This window comes from Zootoca vivipara, chromosome 5 (genome assembly GCF_965207765.1).
Source record: "Zootoca vivipara chromosome 5, rZooViv2.hap1.1, whole genome shotgun sequence".
Classification (NCBI taxonomy): domain Eukaryota; kingdom Metazoa; phylum Chordata; class Lepidosauria; order Squamata; family Lacertidae; genus Zootoca; species Zootoca vivipara.
In genome coordinates this window covers 688,060-710,186 of record NC_142588.1, presented here as the reverse complement: position 1 = coordinate 710,186, position 22,127 = coordinate 688,060, and the positions used below count along the sequence as shown (strand labels likewise).

The following is a 22,127-nucleotide window of genomic DNA, read 5'->3' as shown; positions in this document are numbered from 1 at the left end:
CTCCACACTTCCAGCTACTCTCTGAAGACTGGAGAAGAGTCCCTCTTAAGAATATTAGGGGGGGGTGGGCTGGGGAAGGACCAGACTGTGTGAAAAATGAACATAAGGTTTTGGCTTAAGTTCTTTCATTTTAAGCTTTGTATTCTTGTTATAAAAAGTGTGCCCAGACATTCGGTTGTTGCACCCGTAACCTCCTCGCTTTCTAACTCTGAGTGAAGAAGGCAAAAGTCTCCTAGGATCCTCGGCAGAGTGGGAAGGGGAGAGAGAACATTAGCTGTCAAGTGCTCACAGTGATTTGTACTTCACACCAAAGGCATTATTTGCTGCCCTAAATAGCACAAGCTGAATAAGGAGATTTAAATGGGGAAACAAGAGAGACTTTAGTTGGCCCATATAATGAGGCACACAGCCAGGTATGAGTCCGGCAAGCTCGTTGCTTTAAAATTTTAAAAGTAAAGAACTACCTACTCCTCTGAGTGGTGCAGCAATAAAACTGCCAGCACATTTACAAAGGTATGGTTTCAAATTGGATGTTGAGATTGGTGCATTGCAGTGTGTTGAACTAAATGACCCTCGGGAGTCTCTTCCAAGTCTACAATTGTGTGTTTCCGTTTCTATGTTCAAACATCCACTCAGCTCTAACCTTCCTCTCCCAAATTCTGGACACTGGAGGGGGTCAGTGAGCAAATGCACCCTCTTTTTCCTGCTGTTGGGTTACTCGGGAGCAGAGAACATCTCCAACAATAATGGAACACCTCCATTGGCCCACATGCTGAATGGATGAGAATTATAATTCTTATAACAGACACGCAACGTTTGGGCTCCAGGGGATAAGCGTACAATGATTTAACAGCAGGTTTCCTACTCAAATGTGAGCTCATTCCAAATTATGGCAGGATATGAAGCATATCTGGATTCCTCAAGAATGAGGCACAGACCACAAAGCCAATCCTGCACTTTGCATGTGGGCCTTTAAAAATCCACTGAACCTTGAAATGGCTTGCCAGATGAAGTTTGCAATTGGGGGATCTGAATGAAATGAAGCTCCTTGTTTCTACAGCATATTTTTGCTAAAGGAACAGAAGCAAAATCGCCAACTAACTATGATTTTATGGCACTGGTCAGTAAAACTGCATCCTGGCATGGAACCAGTAAAGGGGTTGTTTCTGTATTCATAGGTTTGTAGAACAATAGGATTAAGGTCTTTTTCTCAACTCAATTAATTCTCAACTTTATTTCATGATGGAATAACCTTTGGATGGTAATATATTTTCCTCAAAAAGCATTTTATTTAAAAAAATCCGATTTAAATCAAAAAAATCGATTTAAATCAAAAAAATCCGATTTTTAAATATATTTTTTAAAAAATCATTGATTTTTATCCACCCTGTTAAGGGGTATCAAAATTGAGACATGGCTGGAAAGTGGAAATGTTGTTGTTGTTGTTTAGTCGTTTAGTCGTGTCCGACTCTTCGTGACCCCATGGACCATAGCACGCCAGGCACTCCTGTCTTCCACTGCCTCCCGTAGTTTGGTCAAACTCATGTTCGTAGCTTCGAGAACACTGTCCAACCATCTTGTCCTCTGTCGTCCCCTTCTCCTAGTGCCCTCAATCTTTCCCAACATCAGGGTCTTTTCCAAGGATTCTTCTCTTCTCATGAGGTGGCCAAAGTATTGGAGCCTCAGCTTCACGATCTGTCCTTCCAGGGAGCACTCAGGGCTGATTTCCTTCAGAATGGAGAGGTTTGATCTTCTTGCAGTCCATGGGACTCTCAAGAGTCTCCTCCAGCACCATAATTCAAAAGCATCAATTCTTCGGCGATCAGCCTTCTTTATGGTCCAGCTCTCACTTCCATACATCACTACTGGGAAAACCATAGCTTTAACTATACGGACCTTTGTCGGCAAGGTGATATCTCTGCTTTTTAAGATGCTGTCTAGGTTTGTCATTGCTTTTCTCCCAAGAAGCAGGCGTCTTTTAATTTCGTGACTGCTGTCACCATCTGCAGTGATCAAGGAGCCCAAGAAAGTAAAATCTCTCACTGCCTCCATTTCTTCCCCTTCTATTTGCCAGGAGGTGATGGGACCAGTGGCCATGATCTTGGTTTTTTTGATGTTGAGCTTCAGACCATATTTTGCGCTCTCCTCTTTCACCCTCATTAAAAGGTTCTTTAATTCCTCCTCGCTTTCTGCCATCAAGGTTGTGTCATCTGCATATCTGAGGTTGTTGATATTTCTTCCGGCAATCTTAATTCCGGCTTGGGATTCATCTAGTCCAGCCTTTCGCATGATGAATTCTGCATACAAGTTAAATAAGCAGGGAGACAATATACAACCTTGTCGTACTCCTTTCCCAATTTTGAACCACTCAGTTGTTCCATATCCAGTTCTAACTGTAGCTTCTTGTCCCACATAGAGATTTCTCAGGAGACAGATGAGGTGATCAGGCACTCCCATTTCTTTAAGAACTTGCCATAGTTTGCTGTGGTCGACACAGTCAAAGGCTTTTGCATAGTCAATGAAGCAGAAGTAGACGTTTTTCTGGAACTCTCTAGCTTTCTCCATAATCCAGCGCATGTTTGCTATTTGGTCTCTGGTTCCTCTGCCCCTTCGAAATCCAGCTTGCACTTCTGGGAGTTCTCGGTCCACATACTGCCTAAGCCTGCCTTGTAGAATTTTAAGCATAACCTTGCTAGCGTGTGAAATGAGCGCAATTGTGCGGTAGTTGGAGCATTCTTTGGCACTGCCCTTCTTTGGAATTGGGATGTAGACTGATCTTCTCCAATCCTCTGGCCATTGCTGGGTTTTCCAAACTTGCTGGCATATTGGGTGTAGCACCTTAACAGCATCATCTTTTAAAATTTTAAATAGTTCAGCTGGAATATCATCACTTCCACTGGCCTTGTTATTAGCAGTGCTTTCTAAGGCCCATTTGACTTCACTCTCCAAGATGTCTGGCTCAAGGTCAGCAACCACACTACCTGGGGTGTACGAGACCTCCATATCTTTCTGGTATAATTCCTCTGTGTATTCTTGCCACCTCTTCTTGATGTCTTCTGCTTCTGTTAGGTCCTTACCACTTTTGTCCTTGATTATGGTAATCTTTGTACGAAATGTTCCTTTCATATCTCCAATTTTCTTGAAACAGATCTCTGGTTTTCCCCATTCTATTGTTTTCCTCTATTTCTTTGCATTGCTCATTTAAGAAGACCCTCTTATCTCTCCTTGCTGTTTTTTGGAAATCTGCATTCAGTTTCCTGTATCTTTCCCTATCTCCCTTGCATTTTGCTTGCCTCCTCTCCTCCGCTATTCGTAAGGCCTCGTTGGACAGCCATTTTGCTTTCTTGCATTTCCTTTTCCTTGGGATGGTTTTCGTTGCTGCCTCCTGTATAATGTTACGAGCCTCCATCCATAGTTCTTCAGGCACTCTGTCCACCAAATCTAAATCCTTAAACCTGTTCCTCACTTCCACTGTGTATTCATAAGGGATTTGATTCAGATTGTATCTTACTGGCCCAGTGGTTTTTCCTACTTTCTTCAGTTTAAGCTGGAATTTTGCTATAAGAAGCTGATGATCTGAGTTACAGTCAGCTCCAGGTCTTGTTTTTGCTGACTGTATAGAGCTTCTCCATCTTTGGCTGCAGAGAATATAATCAATCTGATTTCGATGCTGCCCATTTGGTGATATCCATGTGTAGAGTCGTCTCTTGTGTTGTTGGAAGAGAGTGTTTGTGATGACCAGCTTGTTCTCTTGACAGAACTCTATTAGCCTTTGCCCTGCTTCATTTTGAACTCCAAGGCCAAACTTCCCAGTTGTTCCTTTTATCTCTTGATTCCCTACTTTAGCATTCCAATCCCCTGTAATGAGAAGAACATCCTTCTTTGGTGTCATTTCTAGAAGGTGTTGTAGGTCTTCATAGAATTGGTCAATTTCACTTTCTTCAGCACCGGTAGTTGGTGCATAAACTTGGATTACTGTGATGTTAAAAGGTCTGCCTTGGATTCGTAGCGTCAAAAATTTTATATGCCTTTTATATGCCTTTTATATGCCGTTTAGTCAAAACTCTCCACTATGACCTGTCCATCTTGGGTGGCCCTGCATGGCATAGCTCATAGCTTCTCTGAGTTATTCAAGCCCCTTCGCCACGACAAGGCATTGATCCATGAAGGGGAGTGGAAATGTAGTTGCATGGTATTGTGCAACAGCTAGGAAATTGGGGAGGCAGCAGGGGACGAAGAAGGGAGAGTGGTGGATAGGTGGTGAAAGAGTAGGAATGGGGTGAGGAGTAACAATGGATGTTATTTTCTGACTGATCAAGATGGCCCAAAACTGGAACGACCTATGGAACTGGCTGATTCATCCAGGGGAGTCCAGGGGGGGGGGCTGAATTAGATTTAAGTGTTTAAATGTTATTATGATAAAATAAATAATATTTGAATGTATGGAAAAAATTGGGTATAAATTTGAGGCTAAGGGGAGAAAGAGAGGATAGTAGGATGGGAAAATAAATTTAGATTTGGATTAAGATAAATTATGGGTGGAAGATAGTCGATGCTTTTAAGAATAGAAATAGTTGTGAGATAATGAAAAATGTGTTAAATGATTTAAGATAATAAATGAAAATTGCTAAATTTGGAGTTAAAAACGGACCCAGTGCCAGGGGAATCGAGGAAGTCTACAATGTTAATTAAAATGTTAGAACTGATGTGTTTTTCTTTTTCATGTTTTAATTCCTTTTTTTTGTGAATTTTTGTAATTTGTAATGTTAGAAAATCAATAAATATTATTGGGGGGGGGGACAACTGCTGCAAACGTGATCATCACACCATGACGATGCGTGTTTCATATTTAAACTGGTCCAACACCAGTGATATCTCTGCACTTGGACAGACTCGCACACACAACTCTAGTTAACCTGAAGTGTTGTTGTGCCAGCAAACAAAGAGTGCAGACAGAGCCAACCTAGCGCCACTGCGCCACCGCAAAGCATGCTCCCAGGTTCATAATACAGCACATTTTGATACAGCCGTTCTCAGCAAGCTCATTTTCTGTTGTTGAAACCAATGGTCCTGGTTTCTCTTTCCCTTCAATTATTTGTGATCTCTGGGACAGATCATGTCCTGCATTTCCCAAACACCCCCATGGACTCTGAAGCTGGCAGAGGAACTAAAATGTGGATCTAAAAATAAATCGTGCACAATAATCCTCCCCATTCTGCAATTCAACAAAGAGCTGGCAGGTGTGGGGGGGGAGAAAGAGAAAGAATATGCCCTGTCCTTAATTTTATTTTTTATTTTTAAATCCCACTTGCCAAGACTGCTGAGCTGTGCTCTATTTCTGAACTAAACACTAAGCTTGGCAAGTGAAGAAAACTCCCAAACCTCATCACATTACCACTTGCTCTGGGACGGAAAACCTAAGCTCACCGCCAGGAAATAGTCCTCTTCCATGCAGGTAGTTCTTAAAGGGTTTTTTTGGGGGGGGGTGTTAGTGGAGAGTCACACATTTTCCTACCTCCCGTTTTCTTGCGTTTTTTACAAAGCAGGCCTGCCATTCCAGCCCCTCGGGATGCAAGGCTACGTATTGCTGCAGACCAGCCTTGGACAGTCCCAAATATTTAAAAGGGAGGGAGGCAGATGGACACAGGAACTGACCTGCAAGCCCTGGGTTAATTTGGTCGCAGTGACATGGGAGGAGACGGTTGGGCAGCAGCCGTTGTGAGGGGTGGAAAAAGCACATGGCATGGCAGAGAGAAACTCAAGAGGCTGCCAGCGCCACAGCCAAATCCTCCGCCACTTGCTCCGAGCCTGAACAGAGGAAGAAGGAGGCCCTTCTCCTCTTGCTGCCGGTTTGTGAGCCCGCCTGGTAAGTCATGTGGAGAGCCTGGCTCTGAGCATTGCAAAGACCTCTGGGGTGCAGGAGCGCCTCTGCAACTGTCCCACATCACACTTTCACCTCCGTGGGATTTCCGAGCACGAAAAACTGAGAGGAGGGTGTGCCTTTACTACAAGAGTCCCTCCATTCCCCAGACACAGCAACCCCTTTACACCCCACCCACATGCACTGAGATTTCAACCATTTGCTGTAGGAGAAACCAACTTTTTATTCATTGATTCATTCACTGCATTTATCTCTCACTTTTTTTCTCCGAGGAGCTCAAGGTGGTGTACAAAGTCCACCCCTTCTCCTTCAATCCCGGCAACAACCCTGTGAGGTAGGTTAGGCTGAGGGACGGTGGCCCCCAAGGTGGGGAATGAATGAATGAATCTTTATTCGTGTCAGCCATCGGCCAAAGCAATAAACCAATACGATATACAAAGACTAAAAATAAAAATAAAAAGTATACATTTTAGGGTTTGGGGCCATGTGGGGATTTGAACCCTGGTCTGCCAGGTTCTAGTCCAGCCCTCTAACTATTACACCACTCAAGGGCACCAACCTACTCTCTGCCCCAGGTGTTCCCCAGTGGAAGGAGGAGGTTCAGCACCCTCTAGACCAGGGCTCCCCAGACTTACCCGGCTGTGGGCCGGTGCCCGCCGCACCAATCGCGCGGCGGGCCGGAGGGCGGGGGAGTGTGCGCCCGTGCACATGCGCACACACACTTACTGGAGCGGTGGCACGCTTCCAGGTCGGAAAAATCACTGAAAATCGTTTGTGCGCATGCGTTTGGGCCTCCCCTGACCCGGAAGTGCACCAGAAATGACCTCTTCTGGGTCGGGAGAGGCCCATATGCATGCGCACAAACAATTTTCGGCGATTTTCCCCGATCTGGAACTGCGCTGCCGCGCTGCGCGCCGTAAGAGCGGGCGGCGGCAGCGGGCGGCGGGGGTCGTCGCGGGCCGGATTGGGAGGCCAATTGGGCCGCATCTGGCCCACAGGCCGTAGTCTGGGGACCCCTGCTCTAGACCAAGTTCAAGTTTACAGCCTACTTATTCTGTCACACAGAATTTTGTGGGACCCCTTAGGAACTGAGCCGGCTCCTTCCCTCCGCCCCGGCCAGCCTGGTCCATGGTCTGAAGTCATGGGACTTGGAGTCCAACAACATCTGGAGGTTGACATGTTGATGACACCAGCAATTGTCTCTTGGAGATCAATTTTAAATAGTTTTAACATTGTACGCTGCCCTGGAAATATTTCCATTGAAGGGCAATATTTTTTATTTTAAAAATGAATAGATAATAAAATTGTTTGCCATCACCACCTCACCAGGCTCCAATAACAGATGGATAAAGGAATGACAGTCATGGGGCAATAGTTATGGTTCCTTCCTCTCTATGTTAACATAACAGCTCAGCAAGAATCCACAGGGACGGCTACATAGGAATTACCCCTCAGGCATCGTTAATATGAGAGCATGTGAAGAGACTGGACAGCTCAGTTGGCTACAGTGTGCTGCTGATAACCCCAAGGTTGCAGGTTCAATCCCCATATGGGATGGCTGCCTATTCCTGCATTGCAGGGGGTTGGACTAGCTGATGCTCAGGGTCCCTTCCAACGCTACCATTCTATGTTTAAAATTTGCTTTTAACCCCTTCCCCCTTTTTAATCACACCTTACAAAATACTCTTGGATAAACGAGTTGCAATTTCCCTGTCTACAGCAGACAAAAAACCCCTAAGTTCATAGCCAGCAGCACCTTGAAGTTCGCTGCAGCCACTTTCTAAATCCTAACAATCGAGTTTCTTCTTAATGGCAATCAGTAGTCTGGCTGCTTGGAAAAAGAAGCCGGATGATAACTGCTATTTAATTTTAGCTGCAGTTATTTCTGATCCAAGGTCTGAACCTCACAGTATTGGAAAACAGCAGCTGTCATGATGATGTTGAATAGAGCAGCTAATTATGGGACAGAAGACACAGTATCTTCCGCCTAAGTGAAGCCACAATGGTTCACTGCCCGGCTTTTAGGAGAGCATAAAGGATAGTGGCAGCCCTCTTGGACCTTCCTGGCCGTGTCAAAGACAGTCTTGCAAAGAGGTCCCTCAAACTAACCAGCCCTCTGTTGGGTTCTCTTCCAGCCCACCTGCTGGCATGTGTCAGTCATTTCTGGCAGACATGACCAGCTCATCTCCCGTTTCAAAAGCTTCCCACTCTGGTCACCTGGAGATTTTTACTCCTTGCAGGTAACCAGAAGGATTGAGATTTTTACAAACAGTAAATCCAATCGACTGACAACCTTTGCCCCATTTTTCTCCATTTGTAGAATGGAAACAGGTCCCACCTCCATCCTGGAGAGACTTTGCAATTTGGGTACATGAGCGACACTCAGTGCAGTTTCTGTGCTTCTTTGTACCTTTTTGTCTGTCCAAATTGGCTGGCCATTGTTTCCAAAGCGCTTTGAGATCCTGGAGTGAATGATATGGAGCTTCCTCCAAGAACCGCTACTCTCTCCAGGAAGAGCTACATCCACTGGGAAGACTCACTTATTTGTATGTGGATTGAAGGTCAAGGCATAACGATGACAGAGGGCTATATACATATAATTTTGTGTTTTATTATGATTATTACTATTATTGTTTAGTCGTTTAGTTGTGTCTGACTCTTCGTGACCCCATGGACCAGAGCACGCCAGGCACTCCTGTCTTGCACTGCCTCCCGCAGTTTGGTCAAACTCATGTTCAGAGCTTTGAGAACACTGTCCAACCATCTTGTCCTCTGTCGTCCCCTTCTCCTAGTGCCCTCAATCTTTCCCAACATCAGGGTCTTTTCCAGGGAGTCTTCTCTTCTCATGAGGTGGCCAAAGTATTGGAGCCTCAGCTTCAGGATCTGTCCTTCCAGTGAGCACTCAGGGCTGATTTCCTTCAGAATGGATAGGTTTGATCTTCTTGCAGTCCATGGGACTCTCAAGAGTCTCCTCCAGCACCATAATTCAAAAGCATCAATTCTTTGGCGATCAGCCTTCTTTATGGTCCAGCTCTCACTTCCATACATCACTACTGGCAAAACCATAGATTTAACTATACGGACCTTTGTAGGCAAGGTGATGTCTCTGCTTTTTAAGATGCTGTCTAGGTTTGTCATTGCTTTTCTCCCAAGAAGCAGGCGTCTTTTAATTTCGTGACTGCTGTCACCATCTGCAGTGATCAAGGAGCCCAGGAAAATAAAATCTCTCATTGCCTCCATTTCTTCCCCTTCTATTTGCCAGGAGGTGATGGGACCAGTGGCCATGATCTTGGTTTTTTTGATGTTGAGCTTCAGACCATATTTTGCGCTCTCCTCTTTCACCCTCATTAAAAGGTTCTTTAATTCCTCCTCACTTTCTGCCATCAAGATTGTGTCATCTGCATATCTGAGGTTGTTGATATTCCTTCCGGCAATCTTATTTCCGGCTTGGGATTCATCCAGTCCAGCCTTTCGCATGATGATTACTATTATTACTGGTGTTATTTTTATGTTTCTTATTTCTCTGTTCCTTTCTTCTCCTCCTTTCTTTTCTTGTTCTATCTCTCCTCTATTTCTTTTTTTATTCTATTTGTTCTAGAAACTATTTTTATTGGATTGTGAAAACTTTAATAAATATCTGCGGGGGGGGGGGGGGAGGAACGGCTACATCATGGCACTCAGCCTGGTGCCCTCCAAATGTTGACACATTGTTATCCTAACATTGCTGGCCATGTTGCCTGCAATGGCTGAGAGTTGGAGTCCAACAGTAGCTGGAGGGCACCATTCTGGCAGTAGCATGTCCCCCCCCCTTCTTCAAACCCCTCTTTTCCCATGAGGCCCTTGGCATGACCATCTTAATCCCTATCCACCACCTGAAATAAGGCTTAGATTGATACAACAGCACTTTCTCATATCCATCCCTTATTACCTGTGCTGCTTTATTTCCCCCTTTGCCTAACCCTCAGGCAAAATCTACTGGTTTGTAAGCTCCTCAGGGCAGAGCCCTTTCATTTGGCGGTGTCACTCTGTAAACTGCCACGGACGTTGGTGGTAACAATTATCATCGTTCAGACTTATAAATCCATTGGCTCGTGACTGAAGTATGAAGAGTTGAATTCCATTTGTGAACAAACTACTGTACCACAAATCAAAAATCCACAAAGTGATCATATCACTTTGCCCACTTTCATTTTCCCCTTTTAACCTCCAAAACACACCAGGGTGTGGGTGTGCGTTTAATGATGAGCAAACTGCTCCTCCATGACACCAGCCAACAACCCAAAGAACATTCAGCCCGGTTTTATCAAATTAACTCTGTATCTGGAATGCAATAAGCAACCTCAGCTCCCAATTCCTTTATATTCCCAACAAGCTGGGCATATGTTAGGATTAGTTCTCCCCAAGGATTATAGCTAGTGGCTCTTATGAATAAGCTGTTTTGATCAAGTTCCCCAGTTCAGCAACAGCAGCCGACCCAGCATCAAGCAGCATATCAGCAACAGAAAAGAACTGAAGAGTTCCCATTCAACCTGGAAAAGCCTCATGTTTCCAATGGAACATCTTTGTCTAGATGTGATGCAAAGGAACACCTAATCTACATTGCAACGGCTTAAAAGTCTTCCCAAGCAAAAAGGGAGGAGGAGAAATCAATCATTACAAGACCACAGAACTCACTGCTAAAAAAGATGGTCAATCCGAGGTCAGGGAGAAAGGACAAAAGCTTGATTCCACCCCTGCTTCAGTTTGCAGAAGTCCAACTGCAATGGATTATTTGCAAGCTCTTGGGTAATTGTTAAGAATTTGAAGGATAGGCACAGTTTGGGGAACAGAAGTGACTGTGCAGGAAGGCTAGGCAGAAGATGATAAAACAACATGCTCCACCCTTCTCCTGTTTATGTGCATTTGTTCCCAGCAAGCTGCAACCAGCTAGGCCTGGCAAGTTAGGCAATAATGGCCTGGCTTGCACATATGTTAAGCCATGGTTTGCTGTTGGCTTATGAGCCATGGCTTGTTTTCTAGCAATGCCTTGGCATTAGGTCCAAATCCAACAGCCTTGCTGAACCATGGTTTGGCCGCCACAGATGCTCACCAGGATACAGCAGCTGGAAAAGAAAGCAATGGCATTGTGCCATGGGCTTTGCTATGCTATGGTAGGTACCTGGGAAGGCACAGCTTTACAGCTAAGACCAGGGAAAGACCAGTAAAGCACAGGCTCCCCTAGTTAGTAGACCAGGTTATTCAATTTTGGCACTCTTTCCTCAAGATCCCTGAATGGCATTATTAGGAATTTAATGGACTTATATAGAAAATATGCCTCACAGAGCCTGGGATAAAATAAGAGAGCTGTACAATCTTCTTTCACAGTTCTGGACACACACACACACACACACACACACACACACACACACACACACACACACACACCTCCTGTTACTTTCTTACCCTTTCCAAGTTCCTTTCCTGGCAGGAGAGTTTTCAAGCAAATTATCACTGCAGTACATTCTCCAAATGCAGCAGAGCAGTTTGAAAATGATTTCAGGCAGAACAGCAACTGTCTTCCCAGTGAAGCTTAGACATTATTTCCAGACAAAGTGAACAGATGATGAAGTTGAGGGCTTAGCAAAAGGGTGAAAGTTGTATCCCAACAGAAGAGCCAGGAAGAAGTACACACAACTCAGAAACAAATGAGCAGAAGCAAGCCTTGAGCTCACAGCATCCCAATTCCCCTTTCCCTACGCTTGAGGGGGTGTAAAAGCTCCCTATCCTGATGTGGGGGACGCGGGTGGCTTGCCGATCAGAAGGTTGGCGGTTCGAATCCCCGGGACGGGGTGAGCTCCCATTGCTCGGTCCCAGTTCCTGCCAACCTAGCAGTTCGAAAGCACGTCAAAGTGCAAGTAGATAAATAGGAACCGCTACAGCGGGAAGGTAAACGGTGTTTCCGTGTGCTGCTCTGGTTTGCCAGAAGTGGCTTTGTCATGCTGGCCACATGACCTGGAAGCTATACGCCGGCTCCCTCGGCCAATAATGCGAGATGAGCGCGCAACCCCAGAGTCGGTCACGACTGGACCTAATGGTCAGGGGTCCCTTTACCTTTACCCTGATGTGGAGCAAACCATCACTTGATGGGTGCAGCCCTAAACACACTTCCTGGGAAGAAGCCCCACTGAACACAATGAGACTTAATTATGAGTAAACATGCATTACAATGGCTTCCTCCAATTCTACTGAATTGGGTTTTTAGCAATGTGACATAGGATAACCAGTGGCAGAGCTTCATGCTCCGGCACCGGGGGCCGGAGAGAAGGCGGGGCTGGGGCTGGCGTGTATCCCAGGGGCATGGTGCGCCGCCCGCAGGGGCGTGGCGCGTGTCCTGGGGGTGTGGCACGTCGTTCAGCTGCGATGGCACCCCACCGGGATCGCTCTGCCAGGGGCGATGCACTCCCCCGCACTCCTCTTCCCCTGCCAGTCAGGATAGCTCCCAGGTTCAGTCTCTGTGGAATACAGTGGAACCTCGGTTTACGAACACCTCGGTTTACGAATTTTCGGTTTATGAACGCCGCGGACCTATCTGGAACGGATTAATTCCCTTTCCATTACTTTCAATGGGAAAGTTTGCTTCAGTTTATGAACGCTTCAGTTTATGAACAGACTTTCGGAACCAATTACACCCATGCTTCGGGTTAAGTACGCTTCAGGTTGAGTACTCCGCGGACCCGTCTGGAACGGATTAATCCACTTTCCATTACTTTCAATGGGAAAGTTCACTTCAGTTTATGAACGCTTCAGTTTAAGTACTCCGCGGACGTCTGGAACAGATTAATCCACTTTCCATTACTTTCAATGGGAAAGTTTGCTTCAGTTTATGAACGCTTCAGTTTATGAACAGACTTCCGGAACCAATTACACCCATGCTTCGGGTTAAGTACGCTTCAGGCTGAGTACTCCGCGGACCGTCTGGAACGGATTAATCCACTTTCCATTACTTTCAATGGGAAAGTTCGCTTCAGTTTATGAACGCTTCAGTTTATGAACAGACCTCCGGAACCAATTGTGTTCATAAACCGAGGTACCACTGTATTTACTACCGGTAATTCTCCACTATTCTACTATAACCAGGGGAAGCCACAGAAAGACTCTGCCCAAGCCAGCTTCTGAAAGTTTCTCTCTGAGCTTCTGAAAGTCTATTTCTATGCTTTGGGTTTCATAGTTTAACTCTTCAAATTGTAACTTGCAAAATGAGCAGAAGCAAGCACCCCAATTCCCTTTTCCCTACTTTCTCCTAACTGTGTGCCCACATTTGAACCCACATTTGAACCTTTCTAACCCCAATCCCCAATGTTGCATTAAGATAGAGGACAATGACATTTCAAGATGCATTTTAACTACTGTATTAGCCTTCTCCCACAGCATACATACTTTAGTATAGTGAAAGTTTAACATATGGGAGTGGGGTGTGTGTGTGTGTGTGTGTGTGTGTGTGTGTGTGTGTGTGTGTTTTATAGCCAAGGAACTTCTGTGGAATTTTCCACTATGTGGTTAAAAGAAAAAGAAAGAAGGGAGAAAATTATCTCAGTGAAACCAGAGACAAAATGCTTCCTTTCTCATACACACACACACACACACACTTAAAATAAAGCACATATTTGTGTCCAATGGAAAGAAACTCTCAATATACAGCTTAAACTACCCCTGCTAATTTTGTCATTAATGGTTGGGGATTATCCCGGGTAATATCCCGGGTTATTCCAATTTATCCCCACAGCAGCCAACGAGGTAAATATGGTAGAAATTTGGTAATGGCCCAAGGTCACCATATACATTTCCTTATTAATCAAGGATCTGAATCAAGGTCTCCCGGTCCAAGTCTAGCATTCTATCTGCTATGCATACACAAAAGCTTGCAATGCTGAGAAGCTCAAGCAATTTTGCTAAGTCTGTGAATGGAAGGTGCCTCAGTGATGTATTTCAAACTAAATACTGTCCATGGTTCATCAATACTCATTAAAAACAACCCCCTTTGTAAACTCTCTACATGCCATTTCTCCATGGCCAGGTATCTCTCATCAGGTCTGGTCAAACGTGGGGGCGCAATGTCGCAGGGACTCTGCATATTCAAAAGCACTTTTTACTTTGCATCAGAGATGTGGAAGCTGTGGCCCTCCAGAAGCTGTTGGAGTACAACTCCCAACATCGCTGGTCCTTGATCTTGCTGCACCAGGCAAAAATGTTTCTTTCTAACCAGACCTTTTATGGCCTTTTAAAAGTGTTTCTGGGAGGCGGGGGGGGGTTGTTATTGGTTTTCATTTGACCCCACAGTTCTCAATCTCAGGTATAGCGGTTAGTGCTGAACCAGGACCTGAGAGACCAGGACTCAACTCCCCACTCAGCCATGAAGTCCAATGGGTGACATCGCACCAGACATTGTCTCCATCACTCTATCCTATCTCACAGGCTGTTGTGAAGATAAAATGAAGAGAACATAAGCTATGGGCGTCCCCTTGAGCTCCTTGGAAGAAAGGTGGGATAGAAATGTAGCAACAGCAGCAGCATCCAAGTGCTACAATGCCCGCTTAACAACTTCAACAGCCTAAACCAGGGGTCCCCAAACTAAGGCCCGGGGGCCGGATGCCGCCCAATTGCCTTCTAAATCCGGTCCGCGGATGGTCCAGGAATAAGCATGTTTTTACATGAGTAGAATATGCCATTTTATTTAAAATGCATCTCTGGGTTATTTGTGGGGCCTGCCTGGTGTTTTTACATGCGTAGAATGTGTCCTTTTATTTAAAATGCATCTCTGGGTTATTTGTAGGGCATAGGAATTCGTTCATATTTTTTTTTCAAAATATAGTCCGGCCCACCACATGGTCTGAAAGAGAGTGGACCGGCCCCCTGCTGAAAAAGTTTGCTGACCCCTGGCCTAAACTCAAATTCAGCCTCGTTGGTAAAGCTACTTCTATCAAAAGAAAAGAGGGAAAAAAGCACAGTGCCGCTTACTAAGGCAGCCCACTTTGTTCCTAGCTAATTAAAAAGTGGCCTCAATTCAGCGGAGAAGATTCCTCCAGCCAAAAAGCTTTGCTCATAACACAACCTGGCAAAACAACAGCCAAACTCAGCAGAATCCAACGCATTTGGTGGTTGCTGAGTGCAGCAATAAATTCACAGGAAGCAGGATCCAGCATTATGGATTGTGCGTGCTTGGTTACAAGGCAAACTTTTACAACCCAAGAAGGATCTTCACATAAACAATGCAACATTCACCTGTTGCTCCATTCAGCTTTCAAATTAGACTGTTTCACACAAACCTTTACTCTACAAGCAAGAGGTCTGGCTGACACATTTAAGGTAGGCAACGTAAAGTGTGAATTGCCTGCCTTGGGTCTCTCTGGAAGGGAAAGATCAGGGAAGATCTTCTATGAAGACAAGAGGGGGCGGGCAAAGGAGTTCCACCGATACTGGGATGGTCATGGCACAATAATTTTAAAAGCATGTGCATAGACACCAGAGTAATATATGGGAGAACAGTTTGTGCAAGAGTGGGCAGGCCATAGATCGGGATCTCCGTATAGTAAATAGGCAAATATTTCTGGCTTCCAATTGTTTGACAATGGCAACAAGAAAATGAATCCCAAGTGGAAATTAATCAGCTGAAACAAAGAAAAGTCAAGGAACTGATTTGTGGGCAGAAGGACTGTGGACCCAGCTCCATCCTGGCACTAAAAGCAAAGCCCTCTGCTCAGCAGCTGCTCAAACACACCCAGCTCCTTAATTCGGAGTGTTTATCTTCCACACCTGGCTCTTACTGGTGGATCAAATGAAACACAAAGTGGATCCCGCAAGCCTGAGTCAGGAGGTCATGAGAAACAAACGTTAAAGAATCTTGTGTGCATCCACACGCAATTGACTGCTCTGGTCAATTTGCCGTCTTCCCACTGAGGACCCAAAATTCCTCTGCAACTGTGTATGAGGCCCACTGCATTCATACCCTGACCATCAGGTCCAGTCGTGTCCGACTCTGGGGTTGCGGCGCTCATCTCGCTCTATAGGCCAAGGGAGCCGGCGTTTGTCCGTAGACAGTATCCGGGTCATGTGGCCAGCATGACAATGCTGCTTCTGGCGAACCAGAGCAGTGCACGGAAATGCCGTTTACCTTCCCGCTGTAGCGGTTCCTATTTATCTACTTGCACTTTGACGTGCTTTTGAACTGCTAGGTTGGCAGGAGCCGGGACCGAGCAACGGGAGCTCACCCCGTTGCAGGGATTCGAACCGCTGATCTTCTGATCAGCAAGCCCTAGGCTCAGTGGTTTAACCCACAGCGCCACAGCTGGAACCATTCTATGGCCTAGGCACATGGGTAGGCAAACTAAGGCTCGGGGGCCGAATCCAGCCCAATCGCCTTCTAAATCTGGCCCGCCGACGGTCCGGGAACCAGCGTGTTTTTATATGAGTTGAATGTGTGCTTTTATTTAAAATGCATCTCTGGGTTATTTGTGGGGCATAGGAATTCATTCATTTTTTTCCCTTCAAAATATAGTCCAGCCTCCCCACAAGGTCTGAGGGACAGTGGACTGGCCCCCTGCTGAAAAAGTTTGCTGACCCTTGGCCAATGGCATCAGAAAGGGCACAAAGGCCAAACTGACTCACCAGCATTGGTCTGTATGGGAAACTGAGCAACAGATTAATGGCCGATAACCTTGGCTGGCAAGCACTGGATCAAATTAAGCCCCAGCTCCATGCACATCATTTTACAGCTTGGGAACAGATGATCTAGAGAAAACAGCTGCAAACCTTTGCATTTTAAAATGTTAATAATGAAAGGAAATGTGGCAAGCTAGGAAGTCCGGCAGGAAAGGGAGGGGGAAGGGAAGCAACTTCCTTTGATCCACATTTGGAAGCTATGCGCTTGTATTTATCTTCTTGAAATTAAGAACTATCCTAACGAGGCAATGAAAACTACAGTTCTCAGCATGCTTACAATGGAGTAAGTCCACCTGCACTCGGTGGGACTTAATTTCCAAGAGAACATGTTTAAGGTCAGGCTCCGTCAAGCTGCAATCTTAAGCAAGTCCCTGGAAATTCTGCAGAATTTTTCCAAGTAAATATCCTAATTCAGATGCCATCTTGGGCAGCCTTTGGTGCATGCCACGAAACTGGTTCCATGCTTAAAGTTCAACTGTTCTACTTGCAAAGGTCACATGCTGGTGCCATGCTCCCCTGGCACACGCTGGCTGGCACGCCAACACTGCAGGTGTAGGCAAGGAAATCCAGGAAACAGATGAGTTTTCTTACAAGGCATTACATTTAAATAGGACCCAAGTGCTCCACTGTTAAGTTCATTTGAAATGAGTTGTTTTAATAGCCATTCACAAGAATGCTGGCAACATTTCCCCAATCTTTTATACATCAAAGCCAAGAACATTTTTGATCAGCTTAGAAATCAAAACAGACACAACTGAAGGAAGTGATTGCTGGATTTCCTGCCAGTTGACTGCAGCTTAGTTCTCATGAGTTCATTGCAACATTTTTTCTAAACCCTGCGTAACTTTCACAACAACAAACTCAACTTATGACTTGGAAATTTATTAATATTTTGTTCCCTACCTATCTGAATGGGTTGCCTCAACAAAGTAAGTTGCTCCTTCTAACTCAGGACGGTCTACCCACTGACCAAGAGGAGTCCTCCAGGGTTTCAGGCAGGAATCTATCCCAGTAGGCTACACCAAGGACTGAACCTGCGACCTTCTGTCTGCAAGACACTTATCAGATCTGTTGGCATCACAATTGCCCCGTATGAATGTGCCCCAAAAGACACCCAATGCCCCCTGTTTCTTCACACTGAACTTCCACATAAACATGAATAGGATTTGGAGACATAAGCCACCCCCCCCCCCATTCCACATGAACTGCTTGGAGACCAGATTTACTTGTGGAAAATGTTGCATATAAATAACCTGGAGCGGGGGAACAGAAAATACCACTAGCCTATACAATGGTGAATTAGCATCCAGTTTTTGGTGTGCAGGGAAGCACATGTCAAGACAGAGTAGAGCAATTTTGTGGAGTTGGGTTTAGCTCAAGGGTATCTTTTTGACAAGAAACTTTTCCACCTGCGCTTAAACCCCCTTGTCAGGTGGTAGTAAGATGCAAAGAAATTTATCTCAGGGATAGGAAATCTGTGGCCTCTCAGTGAGGAGAGCTGTAGTTGTGCAACGCCACATCCTCCTCCAGCAAGGACTCCTTCAGACAAGCGGTTTGTCGAGCATCCATCCCCATTTGTTTGCACAAAGTTTGTGCAGAGGTTAAATCACATTTGCTGTTTATTGAGCACTTGTTCCGATTTGTTTTTGTTTTTTAAATTCATCTTTATTCCTTTTGCTCTTGTTCCGATTTGTTGCTGGGGTGGTTAAGAAATACACCCATTTAAATATGTCTCGGCTACAATGTGAAATTAGTCAAAGGATTCTAATATACTTATGTAAGGATTTCAAAGAATGGCTTGTTCAATGCTTCCCTTCTCTCTAAAGAGAGGGTAGGAACCCTCCCCCCTTTTTATTCCAGGCCCTCACACCATATGTGTGTGTCTGCTAACCTCTTGCATAGGCCTAAGTTGTCTCTCTACACTAATCATGACCTATATTTGAAGCACCAAGTTGCCACATTCCTTTTCCCCAATGTGCTTCCATCTGTGCCTTTAGCAGCAACCATTAAAAAAATTTTTTTCATTGGGCGGGCGACCACGTGTTGAGATTCCGGCATTGCAGGGGGTTGGACTAGATGACCCTAGGGGTCCCTTCCAACTCTACGATTCTATAATAGCATGGCAGGAAAAGCTTCCCCTGCCATTTCTGCCTGCAGTGCAGCTATCCAAGACATGGGACCTGTCTCACTCCTCGCAAATCACCAAAGATATCATTTCTTGATCACCTTTACAACAACCGTGTGTGGTAGAACGGCATCATTATTCCCAAATTGCAGAGAGAGAAGAAGAGACAGGGGTTTACAAAGAGATCTCCCCGTTCGCAGTGGAAGTGAGATCTGAGCTGCTCTCCCAAAGTGTAGCCCGTTGCGCTAGCTGGCACAGTCATCTGGCGCAATTCTAGCCAGCGCATCACCCACACGGAAGCCTCACTCATCTTACAAGTCCTGGGAAACTTCTCCTCGGCCCCCTTCTTCCCGCTGCACTGTCCCAGGATTCGACCTCCACGAGAAACCGAGCAGCGCCGCGAGGAAAGTTTCCAGACAACTGGAAATAATCAGAAAGCGGAGGCGGGGTGGGCCAGGAGCTTTGCATTCCGAGCTGCGATCCTATATGCCCGCTTGCTGGAGGAGGAGAGGATTCCTCTAGGGCAGGCATAGGCAACCTTGGCTCTCCAGATGTTTTGGAACTACAACTCCCATGATCCCTAGCTACCATCAGAGCCAGTGGTCAGGGATCATGGGAGTTGTAGTTCCAAAACATCTGGAGAGCCAAAGGTTGCCTATGCCTGCTCTAGGGCAGCCACGAGGGAGGGCGGCGCGAGTCCCCCGGCCACCCCACACGGAAACCCGCCTCGTCTTCCTCCTCCTTGTCCCCCGGGCCCTCCCGGCTCTGCCCCCTCCGCCGCGCGCCCTCCTCTCCCCGGCGCCCCGCTCACCCTCTCGGGCTTTCTTCTTCCTGGCCAGCGTCCCGCCGAGCTTGCCCAGGAAGGACTCGTCCTTCTTCATCCTGTGCGGCCGCAGGGGGGGCGAGCGCACCGGCGTCGAGGACATGGGCGCGCCCGGGACGGAGGCGGCGAGGCGGGCGCGAGGCTTTCCTGCCCGGGGGCTCCTGGCGGGCGGGAAGCGCCCCGGGGGCGACCTGCTGGCTGCGACGGGGCGAGCCGCGGAGGGGGGGGGGTCGCCGAGAGGCCCGCAGCGGCGCCGGCAGCCGAGAGACACGCAGCCCGCCCTGGCTGGGGCGCACCGGCGCGGCGAAGCGCAACGTGACGGGAGGCGGGGCGCGCGCGCGCCAGGGCGCATCCCCGCTCGGGACGGACTCGGGGTCTGCGCCCAGAGAGCCGCTCGCCGGCCGCTCCGCGCAGCGCCCGCCGATGGCGTGGGAGGCCGAGGGGGCGGGTCCGGCTGCAGGAGGGGGCGAGCCGAAAGGAGGCTGCGCTTTCGCGGGCACCTTCGGCTCAATAGCCTGGAGCAAAGGCGCGGCCACGGCGGCTTTGCTTCGAGGGGAAACAAACGCCTTAACAAAGAATAACCTGGGGCTGGGGGGGGGGAGTGTCTTGCTCGAGAAGGGCCACCGCCTCCTTTAAAAAGAAAAGAAAAGTGAACCCAGGTCGGTGGTTCTTCTGGGCATGTGCCGAGTGCCATTCTGCCATGAGAAGAAGGGGGAAGAGTTCGGAGACTGAGCGAGTGCCGTACAAAAGTAATGCTGGACTGTCCTTGCACGCACATGTTTAATTCTTCTTCCGCAGTGGCAAAACTATTAAGGAGGCAAGCAGGATTTCGCCGGTGAAAATAGGGACATACTGTTGTTGTTGTTGTCGTCACCCCCTCCCCAAGCGGACTGGGATGCCCCAGGCACTCTGGGCGGCTTCCAACAAATATAAAAACACAATAAAACATTTTTTAAAATTCCCTATTCAGGGCTGCCTTCAGATGTCTTCTAAGGTTGTCTAGTCTCTTATCTGGGCCAGGGTTAGTGGTGGTTCCTGCATTGGAGGGGGTTGGACTAGATGACCCTTGGGTTCCCTTCCAACTCTATGATCGTCACGAAGCTGCATGCTTATCAACATAGTGCTTCTTGCCTTTGCCAAAGCTGTAGCTAAAGTGAACAGAACAAGGAAAATATCTTCTCAGTTTGGGGGGCTTTCTAGCTCATCCGTTAGAATGCAACAAATGTAGATATCCAAATTTCTTACGACAAGGAAGTGAGTGGGATGTCGCCAGAGTCTTATTGCTAGGAAAATGAGGCTCATTCCCAAGCTGGTAGGGGAAATGTGATTTAGTGTTTTGTGTGGAACGCAGTTGCATGTGCGCCAGTGGGCACCTATCAGACAGCAGCTGTTACGTCATCAGTGGCGAGCAATGCATTTCTCTCCACCTCCTAATGCCAAGTATCCTGCTTGGGACTCCAATACCAGTGGCCACCTTGCAAAGAGGAAACCTGCGTATTGCCTTCCTTGCACGGCTTCCTTCCTGATCAAGCTTAGAAGATTCTCCTTCCCAGTCGCCATCACTGCTAGTACCATGGGTTAGCCATTCTGGGCTGTTTGAATGGGACACACTGCCCAGGCCTCAGGATCATCTTAACAGAAAATAAATGACGGTGATGAACAGAAGAAAAGTCACAGTAAACTGAAATTAATAAACTGGAATTATACAATTATTTCTAAAATTAAAGAATGCGCATACTGTGTGTCATTATTGGATGAATACAAATCCTGTGAGACCAGGATGTTGGACTAGATGGATCATAAGGCAAATCCAGCATGTTCTTACTATATAACTGGATGGTATAATTAAAAGCTTAAGAGCGCATTTGCGATTGAATAAAGATGAGACACGATGCACTGAGGAGCTTTCCCTGCCTTTAGAGTCAAAGGCGCTCCTGTAATTGAAAGCAGTGGTCATGGGGAAGAGCAGCCCTGGCTGGGCCTAGCTGTTGCTTTTCTTTGCAAGTCACCCACACCTTGGAAAGTGTAGGGCTTGTGTCAAGTGAAGATGAGTGAGACACCAAGCATTTAGTTCCTCTTTAATGGAAGAGCAGCAAAGTCGGGATCTAAAATAGCAGAACAGGAAGAAGCTCCGTTAGTCATCTAAACAGTTGCCTTTCCCTCAAGAAATGTTTGGATACGCCCTGAAAAACCGTCTCTGCTCGCACATCTGCAAAGCAAGCCCTTTCAATATGGATACCAAACCCCCAACATGTTTAACTTGTACCTAAAAACAGCCTCCAGCATTTTCTTCACATTTGTGAATAGCAGTCCAAAAAAAATAACCATGGGCAGAACTTTTCGTGCTGCCTCAGACACCGTGCTTTTTGATAGAGCCCATTCATACATGCAACTGTGTGGCATCATGTGATATTAGATGCATGTGTGAGCCAACCCTAACCCTCACTTTCTTGTTTTCCCTTTTTTAATTTTTGAGGGGTTTTTTAATACAAAAAGAAAGAGGAAAAGAAACGTACACCCCGCCCATACAAAAGCACACAAAAATACACTGTTAATTTGCACAAACATAAATCCTTCCTGCCCCCCAATCCCTTCCCACCACC

At 46.5% G+C, this 22,127-nt stretch overlaps 1 protein-coding gene across 3 annotated transcripts in view; it reads right to left on the bottom strand.

Annotated features, from left to right (window-relative positions):
- Positions 1–19,836, bottom strand: part of PARVB (parvin beta) — a 47,743-nt gene extending 27,907 nt beyond the window's left edge. Inside the window, exon 1 of one of the 3 annotated variants that reach the window (XM_035137882.3) lies at positions 19,513–19,836. In XM_035137882.3, the coding sequence (XP_034993773.2) occupies positions 19,513–19,627 (115 nt within the window). In that variant the 5' untranslated portion in view covers positions 19,628–19,836. Of the gene's footprint in view, positions 1–5,515; positions 5,686–10,555; positions 10,693–19,512 lie in introns of those variants that run through there. The other 2 variants (XM_088669920.1, XM_035137883.3) reach the window with 2 other exon arrangements.
- Positions 19,837–22,127: the final 2,291 nt, after the last annotated feature.